General features: G+C 44.9%; 1 protein-coding gene and 1 long non-coding RNA gene across 2 annotated transcripts in view; one reads left to right on the top strand and one right to left on the bottom strand.

Moving 5' to 3' along the window:
- LOC141212765 (uncharacterized) overlaps window positions 1–3,415 on the bottom strand; it is a 37,206-nt gene extending 33,791 nt beyond the window's left edge. The window contains exon 1 of the long non-coding RNA XR_012282411.1: window positions 3,279–3,415. This is a non-coding gene — a long non-coding RNA (uncharacterized lncRNA). The remainder of the gene's footprint in view (window positions 1–3,278) is intronic.
- Window positions 3,386–24,426, top strand: LOC141212764 (uncharacterized). The gene is made up of 7 exons (XM_073665074.1): window positions 3,386–3,477; window positions 16,004–16,153; window positions 16,283–16,384; window positions 16,467–16,590; window positions 16,674–16,768; window positions 16,967–17,057; window positions 21,069–24,426. The coding sequence occupies exons 2-7, from the start codon at window positions 16,076–16,078 to the stop codon at window positions 22,835–22,837; spliced, it is 2,259 nt and encodes a 752-aa protein (XP_073521175.1). The 5' UTR covers window positions 3,386–3,477; window positions 16,004–16,075; the 3' UTR covers window positions 22,838–24,426.
- The last annotated feature ends 1,112 nt before the right edge of the window (window positions 24,427–25,538 follow it).

Here is a 25,538-nt window from a genome sequence, read left to right as displayed (position 1 = left end):
CAATTTAATTGTTGCTCGTAGTATCCTCATATTGATTAACCATATGTAGGTGATCCATACAGATGGTGCATATAGACTATGGAGGGAGAAAGTTACAAATGACAAAGAAAACAAATTAAAATCAACACATACAATTGTATAAAAATACCACAAAGATTATATCTATTAAAGAAATGGGTGAAGCTCAGGGCCTCATTAAGGCCATTTGGTGTCATTGTTCCCAGTTCCACTATCCATTTGTTTTCCCTTTGAGCCAGAAGTTTTTTTTACATTTCCACCCCTAAATGCCACTATGGATGACATCAATACCACGTACCATAAATGTTTTAGGATTTCTCCCATGACAGATTTTAAAATGGCGTGCTATCGTCTTTAAAGAGGTTGTGTCGGCCACCATCCTCATATCCCATGCCCCCTCACACCAGCCACGCAGCCCCCTGGATACCCTTCTACATACCCCATGCCCCTCACACCATCCACGCAGCCCCCTGGATGTCCCTCTACATACCCCATGCCTCCTCGCACCACCCACACAGCCCCCTGGATGTCCCTCTACATACCCCATGCCCCTCACACCAGCAATACAGCCCCCTGGATGCCCCTCTACATACCCCATGCCTCCTCACACCAGCCACCTGGATGTCCCTCTACATACCCCATGCCTCCTCACACCAGCCACATAGCCCCCTGGATGCCCCTCTACATAGCCCATGCCTCCTCACACCAGCCACCTGGATGTCCCTCTACATACCCCATGCCTCCTCACACCAGCCACATAGCCCCCTGGATGTCCCTCTACATACCCCATGCCTCCTCGCACCAGCCATACAGCCCCCTGGATGTCCCTCTACATACCCCATGCCTCCTCGCACCAGCCACACAGCCCCCTGGATGTCCCTCTACATATCCCATGCCTCCTCTCACCACCCACACAGCCCCCTGGATGTCCCTCTACATATCCCATGCCTCCTCACACCACCCACACAGCCCCTTGGATGTCCCTCTACATATCCAATGCCTCCTCTCACCAGCCACACAGCCCCCTGGATGTCCCTCTACATATCCCATGCCTCCTCTCACCACCCACACAGCACCCTGGATGTCCCTCTACATATCCCATGCCTCCTCGCACCACCCGCACATCCCCCTGGATGTCCCTCTACATACCCCATGCCTCCTCACACCAGCGACACAGCCCCCTGGATGTCCCTCTACACACCCCATGCCTCCTCACACCACCCACACAGCCCCCTGGATGTCCCTCTACACATCCCATGCCTCCTCACACCAGCCCCCTGGATGTCCCTCTACATACCCCATATGCCTCCTCGCACCACCCACAGCCCCCTGGATGTCCCTCCACATACCCCATGCCTCCTCACACCAGCCACAGAGCCCCCTGGATGTCCCTCTACATACCCCCTGCCTCCTCACACCAGCCACAGAGCCCCCTGGATGTCCCTCTACATACCCCCTGCCTCCTCACACCAGCCACAGAGCCCCCTGGATGTCCCTCTACATACCCCATGCCTCCTCACACCAGCCACAGAGCCCCCTGGATGTCCATCTACATACCCCATGCCTCCTCACACCAGCCACAGAGCCCCCTGGATGTCCCTCTACATACCCCATGCCCCTCACACCAGCCACACAGCCCCTTGGATGTCCCTCTACACATCCCATGCCTCCTCACACCAGCCCCCTGGATGTCCCTCTACATACCCCATGCCTCCTCACACCAGCCACACAGCCCCCTGGATGTCCCTCTACATATCCCATGCCCCTCACACAAGCCAGACAGCCCCCTGGATGTCCCTCTACATACCCCATGCCTCTTCGCACCACCCACACAGCCCCCTGGATGTCCCTCTACATACCCCATGCCTCTTCGCACCACCCACACAGCCCCCTGGATGTCCCATGCCTCCTCGCACCACCCACACAGCCCCCTGGATGTCTCTCTACATACCCCATGCCTCCTCACATCAGCCACACAGCCCCCTGGATGTCCCTCTAAACATCCCATGCCTACTCACACAGCCACCTGGATGTCCCTCTACACATCCCATGCCACCTCACACCAGCCCCCTGGATGTCCCTCTACACATCCCATGCCACCTCACACCAGCCCCCTGGATGTCCCTCTACATACCCCATGCCCTCTCCACCAGCCACACAGCCCCCTGGATGTCCCTCAACATATCCCATGCCTCCTCTCACCACCCACACAGCCCCCTGGATGTCCCTCTACATATCCCATGCCTCCTCACACCACCCACACAGCCCCCTGGATGTCCCATGCCTCCTCACACCACCCACACAGACCCCTGCATGTCCCTCTACATACCCCATGCCTCCTCACATCAGCCACACAGCCCCCTGGATGTCCCTCTACACATCCCATGCCTACTCACACCACCCACACAGCCCCCTGGATGTCCGTCTACACATCCCATGCCTCCTCACACCAGCCCCCTGGATGTCCCTCTACATACCCCATGCCCCTTCCACCAGCCACACAGCCCCCTGGATGTCCCTCTACATATCCCATGCCTCCTCACACCACCCACACAGCCCCCTGGATGTCCCTCTACATATCCCATGCCTACTCACACACTCCCCTGGATGTCCCTCTACATATCCCATGCCTCCTCACACCACCCACACAGCCCCCTGGATGTCCCTCTACATATCCCATGCCTACTCACACCACCCACACAGCCCCCTGGATGTCCCTCTACACATCCCATGTCTCCTCACACCAGCCCCCTGGATGTCCCTCTACATACCCCATGCCCCTCACACAAGCCACACAGCCCCCTGGATGTCCCTCTACATACCCCATGCCCCTCACACAAGCCACACAGCCCCCTGGATGTCCCTCTACATACCCCATGCCCCTCACACAAGCCACACAGCCCCCTGGATGTCCCTCTACATACACCATGCCTCCTCACACCAGCCACACAGCCCCCTGGATGTCCCTCTACATACACCATGCCTCCTCACACCAGCCACACAGCCCCCTGAATGTCCCTCTACATACCCCATGCCTCCTCGCACCAGCCACACAGCCCCCTGGATGTCCCTCTACATACCCCATGCCTCCTCACACCAGCCACACAGCCCCCTGGATGTCCCTCTACATACCCCATGCCTCCTCACACCAGCCACACAGCCCCCTGGATGTCCCTCTACATACCCCATGCCTCCTCACACCACCCACACAGCCCCCTTTATGCCTCCACAGCATTTATTCACATGGTCAGTTCCCCTACCTCAGTCCTCACAGCACAACGCTGAACACGACCTCCTCATCACCATCCTCCGGTCCCGGCACAATGTGCACTGCTGCAGCTGCAGGTGGAAGAGCGTCCACTGGACTGAGAAGCCCCGCCCCTTCCGGTGACGTCATGATAGAATGAAATCACTCCTCCCCCTCAGGAGATCAACTCCAATCTAGACGCTACCGTGGAGGTATGTGGAGACCCCATTACTGGCAGCAGGGGGCATTAACCCCTTCAGCACGGAGACTCTTTTGGGGTTTTGTGTTGCCCCTTTATAAGAATCATAAGGTTTCTGTTCTGTTTCCTGTAATAGATACATACGACCCAACTATGGAGACAGGAAGGGAGAAAACGTATTGTTCTCAGAGTACGGGACCCCCACACAGTGTAATGCCCCCATTATACCCCTTATGCATAATGTATGATGCCCACACACAGTGTAATGCCCCCATTATGCCCCTTATGCAGAATGTATGATGCCCCCACACAGTGTAATGCCCCCATTATGCCCCTTATGCAGGATGTGTAATGCCCCCATTATGCCCCTTATGCAGTATGTATGTTGCCCCCACACAGTGTAATGCCCCCATTATACCCCTTATGCATAATGTATGATGCCCACACACAGTGTAATGCCCCCATTATGCCCCTTATGCAGGATGTATGATGCCCCCACACAGTGTAATGCCCCCATTATGCCCCTTATGCAGGATGTATGATGCCCCCACACTGTGTAATGCCTCCATTATGCCCCTTATGCAGGATGTATGATGCCCCCACACAGTGTAATGCCCCCATTATGCCCCTTATGCAGGATGTATGATGCCCCCACACTGTGTAATGCCTCCATTATGCCCCTTATGCAGGATGTATGATGCCCCCACACAGTGTAATGCCCCCATTATGCCCCTTATGCAGGATGTATGATGCCCCCACACAGTGTAATGCCCCCATTATGCCCCTTATGCAGGATGTATGATGCCCCCACACTGTGTAATGCCTCCATTATGCCCCTTATGCAGGATGTATGATGCCCCCACACAGTGTAATGCCCCCATTATGCCCCTTATGCAGGATGTATGATGCCCCCACACAGTGTAATGCCCCCATTATGCCCCTTATACAGTATGTTTGATGCCCCCACACAGTGTAATGCCCCCATTATGCCCCTTATGCAGGATGTATGATGCCCACACACAGTGTAATGCCCCCATTATGCCCCTTATGCAGGATGTATGATGCCCCCACACAGTGTAATGCCCCCATTATGCCCCTTATGCAGGATGTGTAATGCCCCCATTATGCCCCTTATGCAGGATGTATGATGCCCCCACACTGTGTAATGCCTCCATTATGCCCCTTATGCAGGATGTATGATGCCCCCACACAGTGTAATGCCCCCATTATGCCCCTTATGCAGGATGTATGATGCCCCCACACAGTGTAATGCCCCCATTATGCCCCTTATGCAGGATGTATGATGCCCCCACACAGTGTAATGCCCCTATTATGCCCCTTATGCAGGATGTATGTTGCCCCTGCACAGTGTAATGCCCCCATTATGCCCCTTGTGCAGTATATTTGATGCCTCCACACAGTGTAATGCCCCCATTATGCCCCTTATGCAGTATGTATGATCCCCCCACACAGTGTAATGCCCCCATTATGCCTCTTATGCAGGATGTATGATGCCCCCACACAGTGTAATGCCCCCATTATGCCCCTTATGCAGGATGTATGATGACCACACACAGTGTAATGCCCCCATTATGCCCCTTATGCAGGATGTATGATGTCCCCCACACAGTGTAATGCCCCCATTATGCCCCTTATGCAGGATGTATGATGCCCCCACAGTACCGGTTTTGCAGTTGGAATAATCCCTCTGGAGTTGGTTTTCCCTTTGCCTGCTCCCCTCCATGTATACCCTCGAGCATGTATACATGCATGTAGGGGAGCAGCCGGCCTTACTAGATATCGAGGCTTTTTACAGTAATATACGGCCTGAGGATGGTATCAGAGGAGTAAGACGTTTCTTGAAATTGAGATCAGTCGAGTGTAGCAGACATAATGACTTCATGGAAGATTTGTCGGGGAACTCCGCATCAATAGAGTGGGCTTTAGATTTACATCTGAATTTAATTATAATAATAATAATTTTTATTTTTATAGCACCAACATATTCCACATCACTTTACAATTTTAGGGGGGACTTGTACAGACAATACAGACTTTACAGAATAAGCATAACTCAAATATTAAAAGGAGTGAGGGTCGCAAGCTTACAGTCTATAAGCAAATAGGGGGGACACAAAGGTAAAATGTACATATATTCTATAATACAGCTATAATATAGTAAATAGGGTAAGTACATAACACTACATGAACTGGTCGCCTGCCAGTATGTGTACAGTACAGACAGAGGCTAATCACTGCATGTGACGCGCCCCCTGGGCCTGTGCTGGGAACCCGGAACCGGGCCTTTTGTAGGATGCTGGGGGTTGTAGTCTCCGTGTGGCAGTGACCTGGTCCGTGCCCAGGGTGGTCAAACCAGTGGCAGTCTACTTGTATTGTAATTGTCCGACTACGCCACCCGTGGATTGCGGTCAGTGGGGATCGCCGCTGCGCTGCAGACCGCTGAGGCTAATGTTATATGCGCAGCCAAGAATGGGATAACTCCCCACGGGAGAAGTATTGCCTCAGGGCAGCTAGAGTAGATGATGGTAGTGATGGTGTGAGCGTCCCAATACTAATGGTGCTGGTGCGGCGATGAAACACAGAGACTTGTAATTGCAGTTTCCAATGCTTTACTCACAGTTGTTATTCGTGTCAATGCTGCAGGCGATGACTGCCCAAGTCGTGCTGCGTCCACCAGGTGAGGGAATCGGTCAACTCCCAAGCAATTCCAGAGTGTGGCACAGGGCTCCCTTCTCTTCCTTTCTCTGGCCGTCCCCACCAGTGACCCACCTTTGTCCAGCTTCCTCGGGCCTTCTGTTGGCGAAACCTCTCTCCGGTTTCCCTGACCCTATGTGGTATGCTTTCCTGGTGGATGTAGTGAGGGGTCGCACCAAGATGTGGTCACAACCTCCGGTTTTGGCTGAGGATTAGTCGCCTCCACCAATTTGGGTTCCGGTACCCTGCTCTGCCAACCCTTCACCCGTTATCTCGTGGGTTCTTAGGGTTCCTTCTTCACTCTGGTCTCTGGGCCTTTCTCTGTGTTCCTGTTCCTTGCTTCCTTCCTCCTCTGTTCCAGTTCCTATCTTACTTTCCTTTCTGTTCCTTCTCCTTTCTCTCTCTCTCAGGCTCCAGCCTCCTGACAAGGCCTGCCTGCGGAGCAGAGCCCATGCAGAGGCTCTGCTTCCTGTCTTCTCCTCAGACTGCACTCCCCGGACTGAACACTGATCTAAGATGGTGCCCACCTTTTATACCTCCTTCTAACACCTGAGCCCAGGTGACTAGCAACCAATGGGCTCCTGCCTATGCCCAGAGACCCACCCCTATCTGCTCCTACACCACTGGGTGTACTTTCCCCTCCCCACTCCAGCCAGGGACAGATGCTGTCGTGCCTGCACTTCTGTCTAGTGGGAGCACCGTTGAGCTGTCCCTCGGAAATGGGGTGTGTGTGGTGCATGCAGCCTACCGAGTCCTGGTCCACACTCCATCCTTACCCGGGAGTGGAATATCACACCTCTGGTTTGAGGTGCAATACCCCTGTAGCAGCCGAGCCCTCGGGGTGCTACATTTGGATGGTATGAGCATGATTTTGAAGAAAATTTTAATATGGGCCAAACTGGGACAGTTAGATAAGTGTGTTGAGGTGATAGGCCAGTCTAAAGAAATGGGTTTTTATGGCACGCTTAAAACTGTGGGTATTGGGAATTAATCGAATTGTCCTGAGTACTGCATTCCAAAGAATTGGTGCAGCACGCGAGAAATCTTGGATACGGGAGTGTGAGGTTCCTATTACGGAGGATTTTAGTTTAAAGTTCATAGCAGAACGGAGGGCACGTGTAGGGTGGTAGACTGAGATGATGGAGGAGATGTAGGGGGATGCTAAAGCATGGAGCGCTTTGTGGGTGAGAGTGATAAGTTTATATTGAACTCTGTATTGGATGGGCAACCAGTGCAATGACTGGCACAGGGAAGAGGCATTGGTGTATCGGTTGGTGAGGAATATGATCCTGGCTGCTGCATTCAGGATGGATTGAAGAGGGGAGAGTTTAGAAAGAGGGAGACTGATTAGTAAAGAGTTACAATAGTCCAGAGGAGAATGAATAAGAGCTACAGTGAGAGTTTTTACAAAGTCAAAGGTAAGAAAATTTCTGATTCTAGAGATGTTTTTGAGGTGTAGATGACGCGAGCAAGTGATTTGATGTGAGGTGTGAAGACAAGATCTGAATTGAGTATGACCCCAAGACAAACCAGTGGGCTTGTTGCTGGTTGCTGGGGAGTAATGGTGGAGCCACAAACTGAAGTGGCAATATTGGGCACAGGTACAGTACAGACCAAAAGTTTGGACACACCTTCTCATTTAGATTTTTCTGTATTTTCATGACTATGAAAATTGTACATTCACACTGAAGGCATCAAAACTATGAATTAACACATGTGAAATTATATACTTTACAAAAAAGTGTGAAACAACTGAAAATATGTCTTATATTCTAGGTTCGTCAAAGTAGCCACCTTTTGCTTTGATGACTGCTTTGCACACTCTTGGCATTCTCTTGATGAGCTTCAAGAGGTAGTCACCGGAAATGGTTTTCACTTTACAGGTGTGCCCTGTCAGGTTTAATAAGTGGGATTTCTTGCCTTATAAATGGGGTTGGGACCATCAGTTGTGTTGTGCAGAAGTCTGGTGGATACACAGCTGATAGTCCTACTGAATAGAGTGTTAGAATTTGTATTATAGCAAGAAAAAAGCTAAGTAAAGAAAAACGAGTGGCCATCATTGCTTTAAGAAATGAAGCTCAGTCAGTCTGAAAAATTTGGCAAACTTTTAAAGTGTCCCCAAGTGCGGTTGCAAAAACCATCAAGTTCTGCAAAGAAACTGGCTCACATGAGGACCGCCCCAGGAAAGGAAGACCGATAGTCACCTCTGCTTCTGAGGATAAGTTTATCCGAGTCACCAGCCTCAGAAATCGCAGGTTAACAGCAGCTCAGATTAGAGACCAGGTCAATGTCACACAGAGTTCTAGCAGCTGACACATCTCTACAACAACTGTTAAGAGGAGACTTTGTGCAGCAGGCCTTCATTGTAAAATAGCTGCTAGGAAACCACTGCTAAGAACAGGCAACAAGCAGAAGAGACTTGTTTGGGCTAAAGAACACAAGGAATGGACATTAGACCAGTGGAAATCTGTGCTTTGGTCTGATGAGTCCAAATTTGAGATCTTTGGTTCCAACCACCGTGTCTTTGTGCGATGCAGAAAAGGTGAACAGATGAACTCTACATGCCTGGTTCCCACTGTGAAGCATGGAGGAGGAGGTGTGATGGTGTGGGGGTGCTTTGCTGGTGGCACTGTTGGGGATTTATTCAAAATTGAAGGCATACTGAACCAGCATGGCTACCACAGCATCTTGCAGCTTCATGCTATTCCATCCGATTTGTGTTTAGCTGGACCATCGTTTATTTTTCAACAGAACAATGACCCCAAACACACCTCCAGGCTGTGTAAGGGCTATTTGACCAAGAGGTAGAGTGATGGGGTGCTACGCCAGATGACCTAGCCTCCACAGTCACCAGACCTGAACCCAATCGAGATGGTTTGGGGTGAGTTGGACCGCAGAGTGAAGGCAAAAGGGCCAACAAGTGCTAAGCATCTCTGGGAACTCCTTCAAGATTGTTGGAAGACCATTTCCGGTGACTACCTCTTGAAGCTCATCAAGAGAATGCCAAGAGTGTGCAAAGCAGTCCTCAAAGCCAAAGGTGGCTACTTTGAAGAACCTAGAATATAAGACATATTTTCAGTTGTTTCACACTTTTTTGTTAAGTATATAATTCCACATGTGTTAATTCATAGTTTTGATGCCTTCAGTGTGAATGTACAATTTTCATAGTCAAGAAAATACAGAAAAATCTTTAAATGAGAAGGTGTGTCCAAACTTTTGGTCTGTACTGTAGGTTAGTGGAGGGAGGAAATACGAGTAGTTCAGTTTTTGACAAATTCAATTTTAGATAGAGGGAGGACATAGTGTTAGACACAGCAGAAAGACAATCACTGGTGTTTTGTAATAAGTCAGGGGTGATGTTTGGAGAAGAGGTGTATGATTGTCCCATAGGAGCGATGTATAAGGAGAAAAGAAGGGTGCCTAGGACTGATCATTGAGGAACCCCGACAATAAGGGGAAGGAGAGAGGAGCAGGAGCCAGCAAAAGACACAGTGAATGAGAGGTCAGAGAGATAGGAGGAGAACCTAGAGAGAAGGGTGTCCTTGAGGCCGATAGTGCTTAGCATAGTGAGGACGAGCTGTTGATCTTCAGTGTCGAATGATGCAGAGAGATCTGGGAGAATCAGCAGGGAGTAGTGCCCATTTGATTTGGCTGTTAGTAGATCATTAGAGACTTTAGTGAGGGCAGTTTCAGTAGAATGTAAAGAGCGGAAACCAGATTGTAAAGGGTCAAGAAGAGAGTTATCTGAGAGATAGCGGATCAGACGGGACTGGACAAGGCGTTCCAGGAGTTTAGAGATAAAGGGAAGATTGGAGACAGGTCTGTAGTTAGCATCACAGTTCTCGTCCAGGGATGTTTTTTTTCTTCTTCTTCCGTGACTGGTTCGAAGTCAGAAAATGAGCAAGATGCAGTGTGGGAGGGAGGAGCATGCATTACATGTGAGGTTTGGGAGAAAATTTCCCGTCTGATATGGTCAGTTTTTTCTTTGAAATAATTGTCCAGATCGTCAGCGCTGAGGTCGGTGGTCGGGCCTTGTGCTGTTTGATTGAGGAGAGAGTGAAACGTGTCAAAGAGTCGTTTAGGATTATTGGACCGTGAGATGATGAGTTTATTATAGTAGGTTTGTTTGGAGAGGTGAAGGCCGGAGTTATAGGTTTTAAGCATAAATTTATAATGGAGGAAATCTTCGGGCAGATTAGATTTTCTCCGCAGCCGTTCAGCGCACGTGGAGCACCGCTGGAGAAGCGTGTTCCAGGGTTGTCCTCATCTGCGCCGAGTTGTTCTCTGTGTAGGAGGTGCAGCTTCATCCAGGGAGCATTGCAATGTTTCGTTATAATGCTTCAGTGCAGAGTCAGGACATGTGAGGGAGGAGATTGGAGCCAATGATGTTTGCAACATTTTCATACATTTCTGGGTGTTAATGGATTGTATATTTCTGTAAGTGTGGAAAGTGGGGGTGTCTTGAGCAGGGGGACAGTTCTTGACAGAGAATGAAAGAAGGTTGTGATCAGAGAGCGGAAGAGGAGCGTTAGTAAAGTCATATATTGAACAGAGCCGGGCGAAGATCAGGTCAAGAGTATTTCCATCATGTGTAGGAGAATTAGTAAGCTGTGAAAGGCCGAAGGAGGAAGTTAGCGATAAAAGATGAGCGGCAGATGGGGAGACTGAATCGCCAATTGGGATGTTAAAGTCTCCCATGATGAGGGTGGGGATGTCATAGCATAGAAAGTTGGGAAGCCAAGTGGCAAAATGATCCACAAACTGACGGGAGGGGCCCGGAGGGCGATACACAACCGCCACTCGCAGGGAGAATGGCCGGTAGAGTCTGACTCTGTGGGCCTCAAAAGAAGGGAAGATAAGTGAGGGTGCTGGGGGGATAACCTGAAAAGTACATTTTGTTTAAAGGAGCAGACCAACACCAATTATTACCAGTTGACGTTCCTGTATGTACTGATCAAGAAAGATTGAAATGGGACCCTAGGGACACTCATCTACCATAAACCTTCAAGCACTAATAAACTATTGAAGTGGGATAACCACCACCCCCATCCCCATACAAAGAGGAAAACCCAAGGGCCAATTTTTACGGTTGAGAAGGTACTGCTCGAATGTCACAGATTTTAATATACAGGCAATAGACCTGAACACCAGATTAAGGGATAAAGGGTACTCATGGTACATTTTCGATTCCGCATCATCGTTTGCAGAAAAATGGGAGAGAGAGACACTCCTCCATACCAATCCAAGAGACCAAGAAGAAGATTGGACTACACGAGTAAGAAAAACTTATGACAATCAGAGTGACTGTATCTTTCATATCCTCAGAAAACACTGGGATATACTTGTGGTCGACCCAGACCTGAGGGTGCTGTGGAATCTACTCCCACAATAACTTTCAGAAAGGGTTGGTCAATTAGGGACCATGCACAGTTTCTATAAAAAAAACTGCACCCAAGGGGACTTGGCTAGATAGAAGAATCTACGGTTTCTTTAGATCTGGAGAATGTTGTACATGTAATTGGATGAGACCATGTAAATCTTTCTCAAGTTCCTCCATGGTTAAAATCTTTTTCCAGTGGGATTATTTCATCTGTAAAACTTCAGGACTAGTATATATGGCCACATGCACCTGCCCCCTAGAATATGTAGACAAGATCAAGAGGGTGTCTAGGAGGAGAGTAGGGGAGCATTTGGGCGATATATGCCATGGTCGGGAGATCCCATTAGTGAGACACATGAACAGTGCACATCGAGGTGAACCCGGAGACCTCTCCTTTTGTATCATTGAGGTGGTTAAACCCAATGTGAGAGGAGGTGATCATAATAGATGTATCCTCTGAAAGGAAAGTGAGTGGATTGTTAGACTGGATTCACGAGCCCCTAAGGGACTCAGTGAGCAAATTTCCTATGCCTGTTTTGTGTGACTACAGCCCCATTCTGGATTATATTTTTGGATTTTATGCTCTACCCATTGCTAGTCAGTTTCCTGTGAATGGGGTTCACATATTGTTGTACTTCACCGAGATATCTGAGCTTCTATATCAGAATTATTACTTATCAATTATATTCCACTTATACTATTTCGTCATTAACAAGTGTGGTGATCCTTGTGTATCTCTAATTGTGTAATAGAGGTCAAATTTGACCATTTAGGAATATACTGTGGGCCACCATCCCATATTTTTTGTAGTGATAAAGTAGATCTACATGCCTATTACATGATGGGAGGATGTGCAGTACTTGTTTTTAGTCTCCCATGATGCTGATCTCAGAGATAGGATTTTTCTATGTTGGTGGTATGCAATCCAATACCATATGCGATCCGGCGTGGAACGCATGCTTCCGGACATGCTCATGCGCAGGTAGGAGACCGTGATGCCCTCCGGCGTGGAACGCACATGTCCGGGCACGTTTGAGCTTTCTGCCCGCTCATTGTTTTGTGCTGGATTGTGGGGCGTTCTTGAGAATTTATTTTTGTTCCATCTTTCTTTAGTTGATCCCACTGATGCATCAGATAAGTCCTCAGAGAATTATAATTAGAGGAACCCATGGACACATTAGGATTTGTGAAGCTGACCTCCGCTCTCCTCTATTTCCTTTGAATTTATTGTGTGACCTGTATTTCTGAACAGTAGATCCTGGTTTGTTTCATTTCCATGTGTAAATTGAATTTGACTCGTAGTCTTTGATATCTCTCTCAAACGTAGTTTTTTTTGCTGTCTGAGATGGCATCCTCCAGACTTTGTAAATTCTTTTGCATATTTTGTTTGAGTTTTGGATCCAAAAAGGCTTCTACACTAGGCGGAATAAGCAAGAAACAAATATCAAACGCAATGTAACTTGGTTATCCTGTAAGGGTTTTTTAAATGTGGACATACACCCTGTAAAGCATGCAACTATGTTAATAAAACCGACACATTTGAAGAAAACCTAACGGTACAGCAATTTTCAGTACACAATTTCATCAATTGTAACACTATAGGGGGTCATTTATTTAATAGAGTGTATAGAGAGTTAACTACAATACGTGGGATGCACGTCAGGGCCCCTAAAAAAAAATGTATTAGAAGACATTAATCTATTAAGATATTTGGCAGTCGGCACCACACAATCTAAATCACTGAAATATGATACGGGGTGCAATGGTAACTGTGCAACAAAGCACATAAAGAAGTAGGTAGAGAAAAGCTTGCACAGTGAGATAATGCACATCCAAAAATAATAAGAATTACTACAAATAATAAATACAATAGCAACTTTATTTCATGTAGGGACACACAAGTGGTTAAAAAACATACGACCCCTGATGAAGCTACTGTAGTAGTGATACACGTAGGGCATAGATACCTACGTGTATCGCTACTACAGTAGCTTCGTCAGGGACTGTATTTCTCTTGCTGATCAAAAAGGTCATAGTATTTGTATAACCCTGAATGCTGAATTCTGTTCGTTTGGAAACAATCATGTTTACTGTGCTAATGACAAATTGTACTAAGTCAGCAGAAAGTTTATTTACAACAGCCCCTGTGATACCAACTGTGTAAGTAGATTAGCTCAAACAATGATAAGTGATCCCTGCACCTTTACCTCTTTTACCTGGGCTTTATGACCTCACATAGATGTAAATATAAACAGGGATGTCTGTAGTGCTGTAGACAGAATGAAATTTGGGACAGAGAATCATGGAACATCAGAAGGACTTTGGAAGGAGAATGGGAGACATCCTTCAGCAAAGTAGATGGATTGTATGGCATCTAAAGAGACACAGATTTGTATTCTACATGTTTCTAATCTAAGGGTATCAGCCCTCACTGGAAAGTTTCAGATCTGCTCCATTAACCATCAGAGAGACCATGGATACTTTTGGGAAGTCCGGGAGAGGACGAAAAAGTCACTTGGCCCCATGGATATGCTGTTTTGGTGTTGCTAGGAGGGACCCACCAGTCACCTAGAACCCATGGAGACATTTGGAGTTGCCAAGAGGGACCCACCGGTCGTCTGGTCCCATGAAAACTCTCGGAGAGGCCAGGATGGGACCATCGGGTCTCCTGGTCTTGTACCTCAATGGACTGTTGACTTCCTAAACTTGCCGCTACCTTCTCTCTGTGGGAGCCCACCTGAAGCGGAGGGCCACTGGTTGAGGTAGTCAGCACTGGAAGTCTCTAAAGTCGCAGCTGTTCTATCCCAGGCTGGCGGAGAAGGAAGGGTGAGACTGTGTAATGTTGTACCATCTTGGGTATTTGCTGGGACTGTTCTGTATGTTTAATGTCTTCTTTGTGGTTCAATAAAGTATTACCATGCTGTTTTACCCTCACCCTGTGTTGTTTTAGTAGCGTTACACCAACAGAAGACCCTGGGTCTTCACAGTCCCTGACCAGGGTGACTCCATGCGGTGTTCTTCAGACAAGGTGCATTAAATAAACAGTGAGCCGACCTCCCTCTCCATTTTCTCATTATATGCATGTTTTCCTTATAGTGACAAATATTTATTTTTGCTAAAACTGTGATATTTTCACTTTAAAACTTTTTTTTAAACCTTTTTTATAAACTTTTTAAAATAACTCTCATTAGTGCGATCATACAACACAGAAGCCTTTGATTGCTCATGTGATGCACTGTACTACTGTAGTGCCGTGTATTATCACTGCCTGTCAGTGTAATACTAACTGCCCCATACACATGAGATAAGTGTTGGCTGAACGATCATTTGGCAGACGGCTATCCCTCCAGACTCCCCCATACACAAATATTCCAGCTTTCCTGTGGTTTGTATGTCTGACTGCATCTGTAGGGAGGTCCCCAAATACATTATATAGTCGACCAAAATCAGTGCTTCCATGTAACTTTAGTCTAATGTTTATGGAGGCGTTAAAAAGTAAGTTATGGAACTCTGCCTCTGGCCCGGCCTAATAGACTTTTGTATATTACAGGCCCAGTACTTGAGGGAGGAGGGCATTCAGCTGAACTCTGTCACACCTTCTTAGATGCCATGTTTGCTTTTTGCAGGAGCAAGTGGTTAAACTGCCAGGGATTTTGTTGCTGCCGCACCTGTGCCATCCCTGAGGTGTACATCTATGTTCTGGTGCCCAAAAGAGTTCATAACATGTTAAAAAATTACAAAATGTGTCTTCTGCTTTTTGCATGTTTTTTCTTTTTACAAGAATTGTTGGAGCAAATTTTCTTTTGAAACCTTTTAATATCTGCTTTTTTATGTTTTTTTTTCTTGTAATATAGGAAAGCCTAAGGCTAGAAATAAAACCCATAATACACTGTACATGTAGACTTTAGTATCAAATAATTTCTGTCCGCGGCATTTGTGCAAACAAAACCGCTTTTATAAAAGCCTCAAACTTCTGTGTGTGAATCAGACATGAGATGTAACTTGATAGAAGATTACAGTTCGGGGAAGACTGGAAACATTCATACAGACGGCCAGTGGAGATGTAGTCAGTGACGGACTGTCTCCAAATATGGTTTTAGATCCGTAGTAGATGTTTCCTCATCATGAAGTAGTTATTTCTCATGTCACGTGAAATAAATATCTCCTGCATTATTGCTAATGCCAATTCCAGTGACGGAAAATGAGACGAGAATTAGCGTTATGGAAGGTGAGTCTATGAGAAACATTTTCAGCTGCAGACTTCGAGGAAGAAACTGCTTGTTGTCTGTGGCCTAAAATATAAAGGTTTTATTCCTAGATGTAAAGAAAAAACTAAATTTAAAATAATAAATCTCCTCGTATGTTTCCCCTTATTATCTTCAGTAGTTGCATTATTACACAGGATTTTTATGATGTTACATCGGCTCATCTTCTTCTAATTCAGGTCTCTACAATACCGGATCCTCTCAGTGAAGATCTTCTATATAAGAAAATTTTCCTGATTTACCTATCAAAGATGGATATGGACAGAGACAAGATAGTGGAGAGGATATTACACCTCACCCTAGAGATCCTCTTCCGGCTTACTGGAGAGGTGAGATATTTTGATGATGTCACATTACATCATTCTTATCTATGGGAATAACAGATGGACAGAACTGGAGAGGTGAGGACTCTGGAAATGTCTGTAGTGAGATTTATTAATGTGTCTCTCCATAACCAGAGATTAATCACGGGGTCTCCACCTCGCCCCCTGATACATGAGGACATCAATGACCAGATCCTAGAACTCGCCTACAAGATGATTGAGCTGCTGACTGGAGAGGTGACGCTGCTGGGAATGCTGGGACATTATACAGTAATACTATGAAGGGATCGGGGGATGACGGTATCATTGTATGTGTCAGGCTCCTATAAGGTGTCAGGATGTCGCCATCTATTTCTCCATGGAGGAGTGGGAGTATTTAGAAGGACACAAAGATCTGTACAAGGACATCATGATGGAGGTTCCCCAACCCCTCACATCATCAGGTAATAGACAGGACTAAATACACACGGCCTATAAGTATCTGTATGGAAAGAATGAATTCAGTCCCTGTATGTGTTTCCTCCAGATCTATCCAGTAAGAGGACACCAGAGAGATGTCCCCGTCCTCTTCTTCCACAGGACTGTAAACAAGAAGATCCCAATGTTCCTCAGGATCATCAGGTAGATGGAGAGAAGGTGTCATGAGATCTCCCCTATGATGTGTAGACGGCTGTGAGGGTCTTGTGCTCAGTCTTGTTTCATCCACCAGTATTATATGTTTTATACTTGTATAATGAGAACGGTGGAGATGGCAGGATTAGAGCTGATCACACATGTGACTTCTCCATCTGTCTTTGACTTTTATAATATTTGTTTCAGGGTGAAGATCTGACTCATATTAATACTACAGAGACATATGTGAGGGGTGATGAGCGGTGTAAGGAGGAGATTCCTACATATGACTACCCAGGTGAGTAGTAACCACTAAATGCAGAGAAGTCACAGATTCTTCTCAGTCACCGGCTGTGGATGCTTTATCGGTGGTGTAGTCCGGCCATATCACAATCGTGTGATCACCATTTTGCTGCTAGACCACAACATTCTCCTCCTTCCGAAAATATTCAATTTACTTTGTGTAATTGTGAAAGCCCTTTTCTATAGAACTTACAACCTGGAGGATCTACCTACCCCCTGGGATTAGTAGACGCTGACCGTTACCTGCCCAAGTCTGTAAACTACAAAGCCAAATGACAGCGTACGTAGAAAGTGCTGACAAGTGAGAAAATCACTTGAAGAAAAATTATGATGGGACTGTAAGAGAAAGCGGAGGGTAATGATGCTGTTGGCTTCCTAGATCCCTGATATCTTATTGGGTGAATCTACCTTCTGTCCCTTCTGTGCTGCTGAATGTGCTCATATGGTCCCTACAAGACCCGGTCCAGTCTTTCTGGCCAAAGTTTGCTTTTTTGATCGATAACATTAAATGTCCAGTGAGGGACAAGTGTAAATTTCTGTACAATAACAACAGAGTTTCCCTTTATCCCGACTTTTCAATTTCTTTTTAAACCAACTAACTTCAAACAGGATTTTGATAAACTACATAAAAAACATTACACCTGTGCCATGATATACAGTTAGGTCCATATATATTTGGACAGAGACAACATTTTTCTAATTTTGGTTCTAGACATTACCACAATGAATTTTAAACAAAACAATTCAGATGCAGTTGAAGTTCAGACTTTCAGCTTGAGGGTATCCACATTAAAATTGGATGAAGGGTTTAGGAGTTTCAGCTCCTTAACATGTGCCACCCTGTTTTTAAAGGGACCAAAAGTAATTGGACAATTGACTCCAAGGCTATTTCATGGACAGGTGTGGGCAATCCCTTCGTTATGTCATTCTCAATTAAGCAGATAAAAGGCCTGGAGTTGATTTGAGGTGTGGTGCTTGCATTTGGAAGGTTTTGCTGTGAAGTAAACATGCGGTCAAAAGAGCTCTCCATGCTGGTGAAACAAGCCATCCTTAAGCTGCAAAAACAGAAAAAAACCATCCGAGAAATTGCTACAATATTAGGAGTGGCAAAATCTATAGTTTGGTACATCATGAGAAAGAAAGAAAGCACCGGTGAACTCATCAATGTAAAAAGACCTGGGCGCCCACGGAAGACAACAGTGGTGGATGATCACAGAATAATCTCCATGGTGAAGAGAAACCCCTTCACAACAGCCAACCAAGTGAACAACACTCTCCAGGAGGTAGGCATATCAATATCCAAATCTACCATAAAGAGAAGACTTCATGAAAGTAACTACAGAGGGTTCACTGCACGGTGCAAGCCACTCATAAGCATCAAGAATAAAAAGCCTAGACTGGACTTTGCTTAAAAACATGAAAAAAAAGCCAGCACAGTTCTGGAAGAACATTCTATGGACAGATGAAACCAAGATCAACCTCTACCAGAATGATGGAAAGAGAAAAGTATGGCGAAGGCGTGGTACAGCTCATGATCCAAAGCATACCACATCATCTGTAAAACACGGCGGAGGCAGTGTGATGGCACGGGCATGCATGGCTGCCAGTGGCACTGGGTCACTAGTGTTTATTGATGATCTGACACAGGACAGAAGCAGCCGAATGAATTCCTTATGTATTCAGAGCCATACTGTGTGCTCAGATCCAGCCAAATGCAGCCAAACTGATTGGTCGTCGTTTCATACTACAGATGGACAATGACCCAAAACAAAGCCAAAGCAACCCAGGAGTTTATTAAAGCAAAGAAGTGGAATATTCTTGAATGGCCAAGTCAGTCACCTGATCTCAACCCAATTGAGCATGCATTTCACTTGTTAAAGACTAAACTTCAGACAGAAAGGCCCACAAACAAACAGCAACTGAAAACCACCGCAGTGAAGGCCTGGCAGAGCATCAAAAGAAGGAAACACAGCGTCTAGTGATGTCCATGAGTTCAAGACTTCAGGCAGTCATTGACAACAAAGGGTTTTCAACCAAGTACTAGAAATGAACATTTTATTTACAATTATTTAATCTGTCCAATTACTTTTGGTCCCTTTAAAAACAGAGTGGCACATGTTAAGGAGCTGAAACTCCTAAACCCTTCATCCAATTTTAATGTGGATAACCTCAAATGAAAGCTGAAAGTCTGAACTTCAACTGCATTTGAATTGTTTTGTTTAAAATTCATTGTGGTAATGTCTAGAACCAAAATTAGAAAAATGTTGTCCCTGTCCAAATATATATGGACCTAACTGTATCTCTAAGCTGTGCGTGGCTGATGGCTGTAATACACATCTATTCACGCCTGCAGGAGATGTGGTGGCATGGCTCGAGCCCTGGTTTCATGGATTCACTCCACGTCATAAATTCCATTATGTTTTCAATCCTAAAGAATTCAGATTCCTGCACAATCTCTCCTGAAATGGGGGCACTAATACTTTCTCTACTCTTCTGGTCAGGATTCATCATACCTCCAATGGTCCACCATAAATGAGTGCGACTCCGGTTTAGTGTTGGATTTTTCCCTTCATACATACGTTGTTGTTGGGGATGTTACATGTTTATATATTCTTTCTTTTTTTACAAGTTCATTCTGTATGATAGTTTGATTGTGGTGGAATCGGCCGGCCTCACTTATGTGTCTCTGTAACTCCCTGGTAGTCTTTCAAAAAGATCTCCATTGCCTCTTCCAAATGCCCGAGATCTAAATTTAAGACCCCTCAGCTCTGCAGTATTGTAAAAAACTTCACTTTAAATGTCTAATATTTCTTCTTGACACTCATGTGACAGAAAATATTGTCCCTTACGATAGTTTAGATGATGAAGAGCCACCGAGCCCCAGACTCTAATTACCCCAGAGAGGTTTCACCACTAGTTACTCATTTTTCTCTGATGAAGACTGTTGAGTTTGATCATTTCAGTAGATGTTTTATTGTCTATACTCACAGTTTTTGACTTCCGTAATCCTCTGATTTAACCCCTTCCCGCGTCACTTTATGTGGTGATAATTCTGGAATTCTTCACAAAGGATAATAGGAAACAAATGGACCTTACAAATTATTTTCCAACTTTTCTTGAATCTGACAATCCCCTATATACGGTTGTACACTACTGTCTGGGCACATGGCAGGGTAAGAAGGGAAGGAGCGCCATTTAGCTATTTGAATGCAGATCTTAACTGGAATAGTTCGCAGACGCAATGTATTGGGGGCACTGTTCATGGTCACCTGGCAGCTCAAAAGATGGCCACCACAAACAGGCTTGTCACTATCTACCCTCTTTACAGATTTCACAAATGACTTTGCTCATCACCCTTTAACCCCTCTACATGGATCTGGACTTACACAGAGACCCCTAGGCTTGGGCCATAGTGTTACCTGCTGTTCTGTGGAGTGAGATGGGAATAAGAATAGTCAGGTAGCCGGATCAGAACCAGGAGGGCAGAGAAAATACAAAATCAGAAGACACGAGTAGTCAGTAAACGGGCCGAGGTCACAACCGGAAGCAAATACACAAGCCGGGAGCTGATCACAGAGGACTGAACCAGAGGAGAACAAGGCTGGATCTGGCAGCTTCCGGCAATATGCTTCCAGCTTTAGTAGGGTGCGGTGCTTTCCAAATGGCTGAAGCAGGGAGTAGGTTACTCCAGCTGGACAGCACACACACCCATACTGCCAGACTGGATGGTACTACTGGTCCCAGGCTACCTAATCTTAGTGGCTGGACAGAGCCTGCGCCTTTTACTCCATATTTGGGAGGCAGAATGATCAAACAGTTGAACACCACGCTCCACTGGTTCATCCTATGAGGTTTTCTATTAGATGGTCATTGTCCTGGTGAATAAATGAATTTTTTTTTTTATATAACTTGCCTTTATTTACAGACAGTTTAAGTAGAAATGTTCAAAAATATAAAATTCAAGGATTTTTTATTAAAAAATAATAATTGGTTTTATTCTTGGCAGATGACTGTACCAGGAGATCAGAGGGACAGGAGATTTTTATATCAGATGATCTTGAGATCCCACAGGATACAATTGAAGTGAATGCCATTACTCCAGATCTACCATCATCCCTTCACAGCAAAGATCTGTCATCTGATTCTATGAAACAAGTCCTGTCTTCTGATTCATTACCGACTACTGAGGGAAATCAAACTCACAAAATAAGCATTAAAAAACAAACTGCTCCTAAAGCAAAGAAGCCATTTTCACGTTCAGAATATAGAAATAGTTTTCCTCTCAAAAAGTCTTTTCTCAAACATCAAAAAATTCACACAGTGAAGAATAGATTTTCTTGCTCCAAGTGTGGGAGATGTTTTAATCAGAAATCAAATCTTGTTAGGCATGAGAGAACTCACACAGGAGAGAAGCCATTTTCCTGTTCAGAATGTGTGAAATGTTTTACAGAGAAATCAACTCTTATCAAGCATCACAAAACTCACACAGGGGAGAAGCCATTTTCATGTTCAGATTGTGGGAAATGTTTTAACCGGAAATCTAGTTTTCTTGAGCACCAGAGAACTCACACAGGGGAGAAGCCATTTTCATGTTCAGAATGTGGGAAATGTTTTACAGAGAAATCAAATCTTATCAAGCATCACAAAACTCACACAGGGGAGAAGCCATTTTCATGTTCAGATTGTGGGAAATGTTTTGCACAGAAATCACATCTTAATATACATCAGAGAACTCACACAGGGGAGAAGCCATTTTCTTGTTCAGAATGTGGGAAGTGTTTTGCAAAGAAATCAAATCTTATCAAGCATCACAAAACTCACACAGGGGAGAAGCCTTTTTCATGTTCAGAATGTGGGAAATGTTTTACAGAGAAATCAACTCTTATCAAACATCAGAGAACTCACACAGGTGAGAAGCCTTTTTTTTGTTCAGAATGTGTGAAATATTTTACAGAGAAATCATCTCTTATCACACATCAGAGAACTCACACAGGGGAGAAGCCATTTTCTTCAGAATGTGTGAAATATTTTACAGAGAAGTCAGCTCTTATTGCACATCAGAGAACTCACACAGGGGACAAGCCATTTTCTTGTTCAGAATGTGGGAAATGTTTTGCAAAGAAATCAAAGCTTATCAAACATCAGAGAACTCACACAGGGGAGAAGCCTTTTTCATGTTCAGAATGTGGAAAATGTTTTGCAGAGAAATCAACTCTTACCAGTCATCAGAGAACTCACACAGGAGAGAAGCCATTTTCATGTTCAGAATGTGGGAAATGTTTTACAGCGCAGTCTACTCTTATAAAACATCACAAAACTCACACAGGGGAGAAGCCATTTTCATGTTCAGAATGTGGGAAATGTTTTGTAAAGAAATCAAAGCTTATCACACATCAGAGAACTCACACAGGGGAGAAGCCTTTTTCATGTCCAGAATGTGGAAAATGTTTTGCAGAGAAATCAACTCTTATCAACCATCAGAGAACTCACACAGGAGAGAAGCCATTTTCATGTTCAGAATGTGGGAAATGTTTTACAGCGCAGTCTACTCTTATAAAACATCACAAAACTCACACAAGGGAGAAGCCATTTTCATGTTCAGATTGTGGGAAATGTTTTGTACAGAAATCAGATCTTAATAAACATCAGAGAATTCACACAGGGAAGAAGCCTTTTTCTTGTTCAAAATGTGGGAAATGTTTTAACCAGAAAGCGAATCTTGATAACCACCGGAGAACCCACACAGGGGAGAATGCCACAACTACACCCAACTAGTCTCTGTACAGACAAGAAAGGCCCTAGCTGCACAACTAAAAACACCACCACTGACCTAACTCCTTAATAAGCCGTTGAGGAGTTTCTCGTACCTCCTGAGGAACCAGAGGGGAGGCTGCAACACACTGTCAACAAGGGGAAAGAAAAGTATGAAGTAAAATACGAAAACCCTGAATGAGAAACAAAAACACATTCATATAGGGCGAAGAAGTCAAGCTAAGGAGAACAAAAAATAGAAGGAACAAGTATAATCTCTCAAAAACCTATCATTGTTAGAATAAAAAGGTACTGGGAGGGAAAGCAAACTAACCGGGAGGATAGTTTCACCTTTGTGGTGAAACTTACAAAATTCATCCTCATCCACTGTATATGTAAAACCTGTCCATTTATAATGACCACGGACAAGATAAAGATTCCCAACTCACATCAGGACCACAAGATCCCAGATACTTTCAGCTGCATCACATCTAATGTACTTAATTATATGTACCAAATGTCCAACTGGGGGTCTGTATGTAGGGGAGACAAGGCAAAAACTTAGAACAAGGATGAATTCTCATCGCCACACAAAAAAAGACAAAAAGAATAGATCTACTTGTGGCCACTTATTTTTACGGCCACAACTTCTTCTCCCTTTCCAAAACTGATATTTCTGCTTCACATCACTTGTCTCATCTATTGCATTATTCCTGTGCCATGTTGTGTATAAATATGTGACTCTTCAGATTTTGTGTTATACTATGTCTGATGAAGAGACCTGAGTAGTCTCGAAAGCTTACTGACTAATGGCTAACTGAAAAGATGGTATCAAAAACTGAGGACTCTCAAACTGTAATATTTGTCTCCATACAGCAATTTTAAGATCTCTCCACAGGTGTTCAATGGGATTTAGATCCAGACTCCTTGCTGGTCAGAACTCTCCAGCACTTTGTTTCCATCCATTTTCTGGGTGCTTCTTGAAGTATGTTTGGGGTCATTGTCATGCTGGAAGACCCATGACCTAGGACGCAAATCCAGCTTTCTGACACTAGGCACTACATTGTGACCCAAGATCCTTTGCTAATCTTCAGATTTCATGATGTCTTGCACACAGTCAAGGCACCTAGTGCCAGAGGCAGAGAATCAACCCCAAAACACCTTTGAACCTCCACCATATCTGACTGTATGGGTTGTAAATTTATTGATTATGCTGCGTACCTTGGACAAAGGAACATGCTTATCCCTAAAGATGGACTTATAACCTTGAAATTGTTGATATTTTTCAACAATTTGGGTTCTCAAATCCTCAGACAGTTCTCTTCTCCTTTTTCTGTTTTCTCCATGCTTAGTGTGGCACACATATGCACACAATGCAAAGATTGAATCAACTTCTCCCTTTTTTATCTAGTTTTAGTTGTGATTTTCATATTGCCCACACCTGTTACTTGCCACAATTACGTTTGAACAAGCTTCACATACTTGAAACAAAGTTGTTTACCTACAATTTTGTCCGGCCTATTTTGTGTGAAATTATGTTCAATTTGCCTTTTTCTCTCTGTTTTCTTGTGTTGTTCCAATACACGCAAAGGAAATAAACGTGTATAACAAAACATGTAATTGCAATAATTTTCTGGGAGAATTACTTCATTTTCTGGAACAATTTCAAGGGATCCAACACTTTTCACCATGACTTGTTTTTGTTGCCTTTTTAATTTGTTGCAGCATTTCATCCTCTACGTGTTCAGCTATATTAGGAGACTTGTAGCAAAGTCCAGTTAGCAGTTTTCCATTATTGTCATGTCCATGTACATTTACCCAGACTGATTCTACATCAGGAATGTAAAACTCACAACATGAAAACTTTGACAAAGTCGTGGGCCAACCAGTATAATGGGCCCCACATGCTCCTCCATACATAAGAAACAAGAGGAAAAAACTTCAAGTCAGAGTCCCATATAATAGTGAAAAAATTACAAAATGTTATTAATTATAATTTATACAGAAAAAAATATGAATCGCAGAAACAGAGACAGTTAATAGTAAAACAATGGAGGAGCACTAATGAGCATGAGACAAATTAACATGATTCTTTTCTGATGTAAATACATAATTGGGCTGCCAAAAAATAAGAATATATTGTTAAAATGCAGAGAAGCATTCAATAAAAGTGCAGGTGCTTGTGAGGTAGGTCAGAAGTAGTTGCTATATGAGAGGTTAGTCACACCGCTGTCTATATATAGGTACTAATATAGATAGCTCATATCGGGGACAGCAGATCTTTATAAGTGGTATCAGTGCCCTGACCTCTTAGGCTACAGGGTAAAAGTATATGCTAATACATATTAAAGCCTAGAAAATGCACCTAAGTAGGAAAAAAGATTAAAGAACGGCAGCAAAAAGAGTGTAGCATGAACCCTATAGAATACTTACAGCCACAGTGGATGTGAACACGCTCCTCAATTGCGCTCACCCTGATGCGCGTTTCGGCACGGCTGCCTTCATCAGGAGGTGGCGTCAATGAAGGTGGGTAGGGTTTAAAAAGAGCCCTTGAGCTAATAGAAAAGGGGGTGTGTAGTCTCTCGGCCAATGGGTGTGGGGAGGGCGTGGCATGACACATGGCAATCACTGCTACACCGCCGCATCCATGGCAACCGCGTCATATGATCCATCACGCCGCAAGTACGTGGGGAACCACGTGATCACGCGTCATGGAGCACAGATT

Source organism: Phyllobates terribilis, unplaced genomic scaffold (genome assembly GCF_046119375.1).
Source record: "Phyllobates terribilis strain yellow unplaced genomic scaffold, ASM4611937v1 Scaffold_185__1_contigs__length_3729836, whole genome shotgun sequence".
Lineage (NCBI taxonomy): Eukaryota > Metazoa > Chordata > Amphibia > Anura > Dendrobatidae > Phyllobates > Phyllobates terribilis.
The sequence above is the reverse complement of the archived record's forward strand: the minus strand, read 5'-3'. Positions and strand labels throughout refer to the sequence as shown.

Excerpts from the sequence above, each read along its gene's own strand:
- LOC141212764 (XM_073665074.1), top strand. The coding sequence starts at position 16,076 with ATGGATATGGACAGAGACAAGATAGTGGAGAGGATATTACACCTCACC. Across the intron at positions 16,154-16,282 it reads TCTTCCGGCTTACTGGAGAG|AGATTAATCACGGGGTCTCC; the intron begins GTGAGATATTTT and ends CTCCATAACCAG. Across the intron at positions 16,769-16,966 it reads ATGTTCCTCAGGATCATCAG|GGTGAAGATCTGACTCATAT; the intron begins GTAGATGGAGAG and ends TATTTGTTTCAG.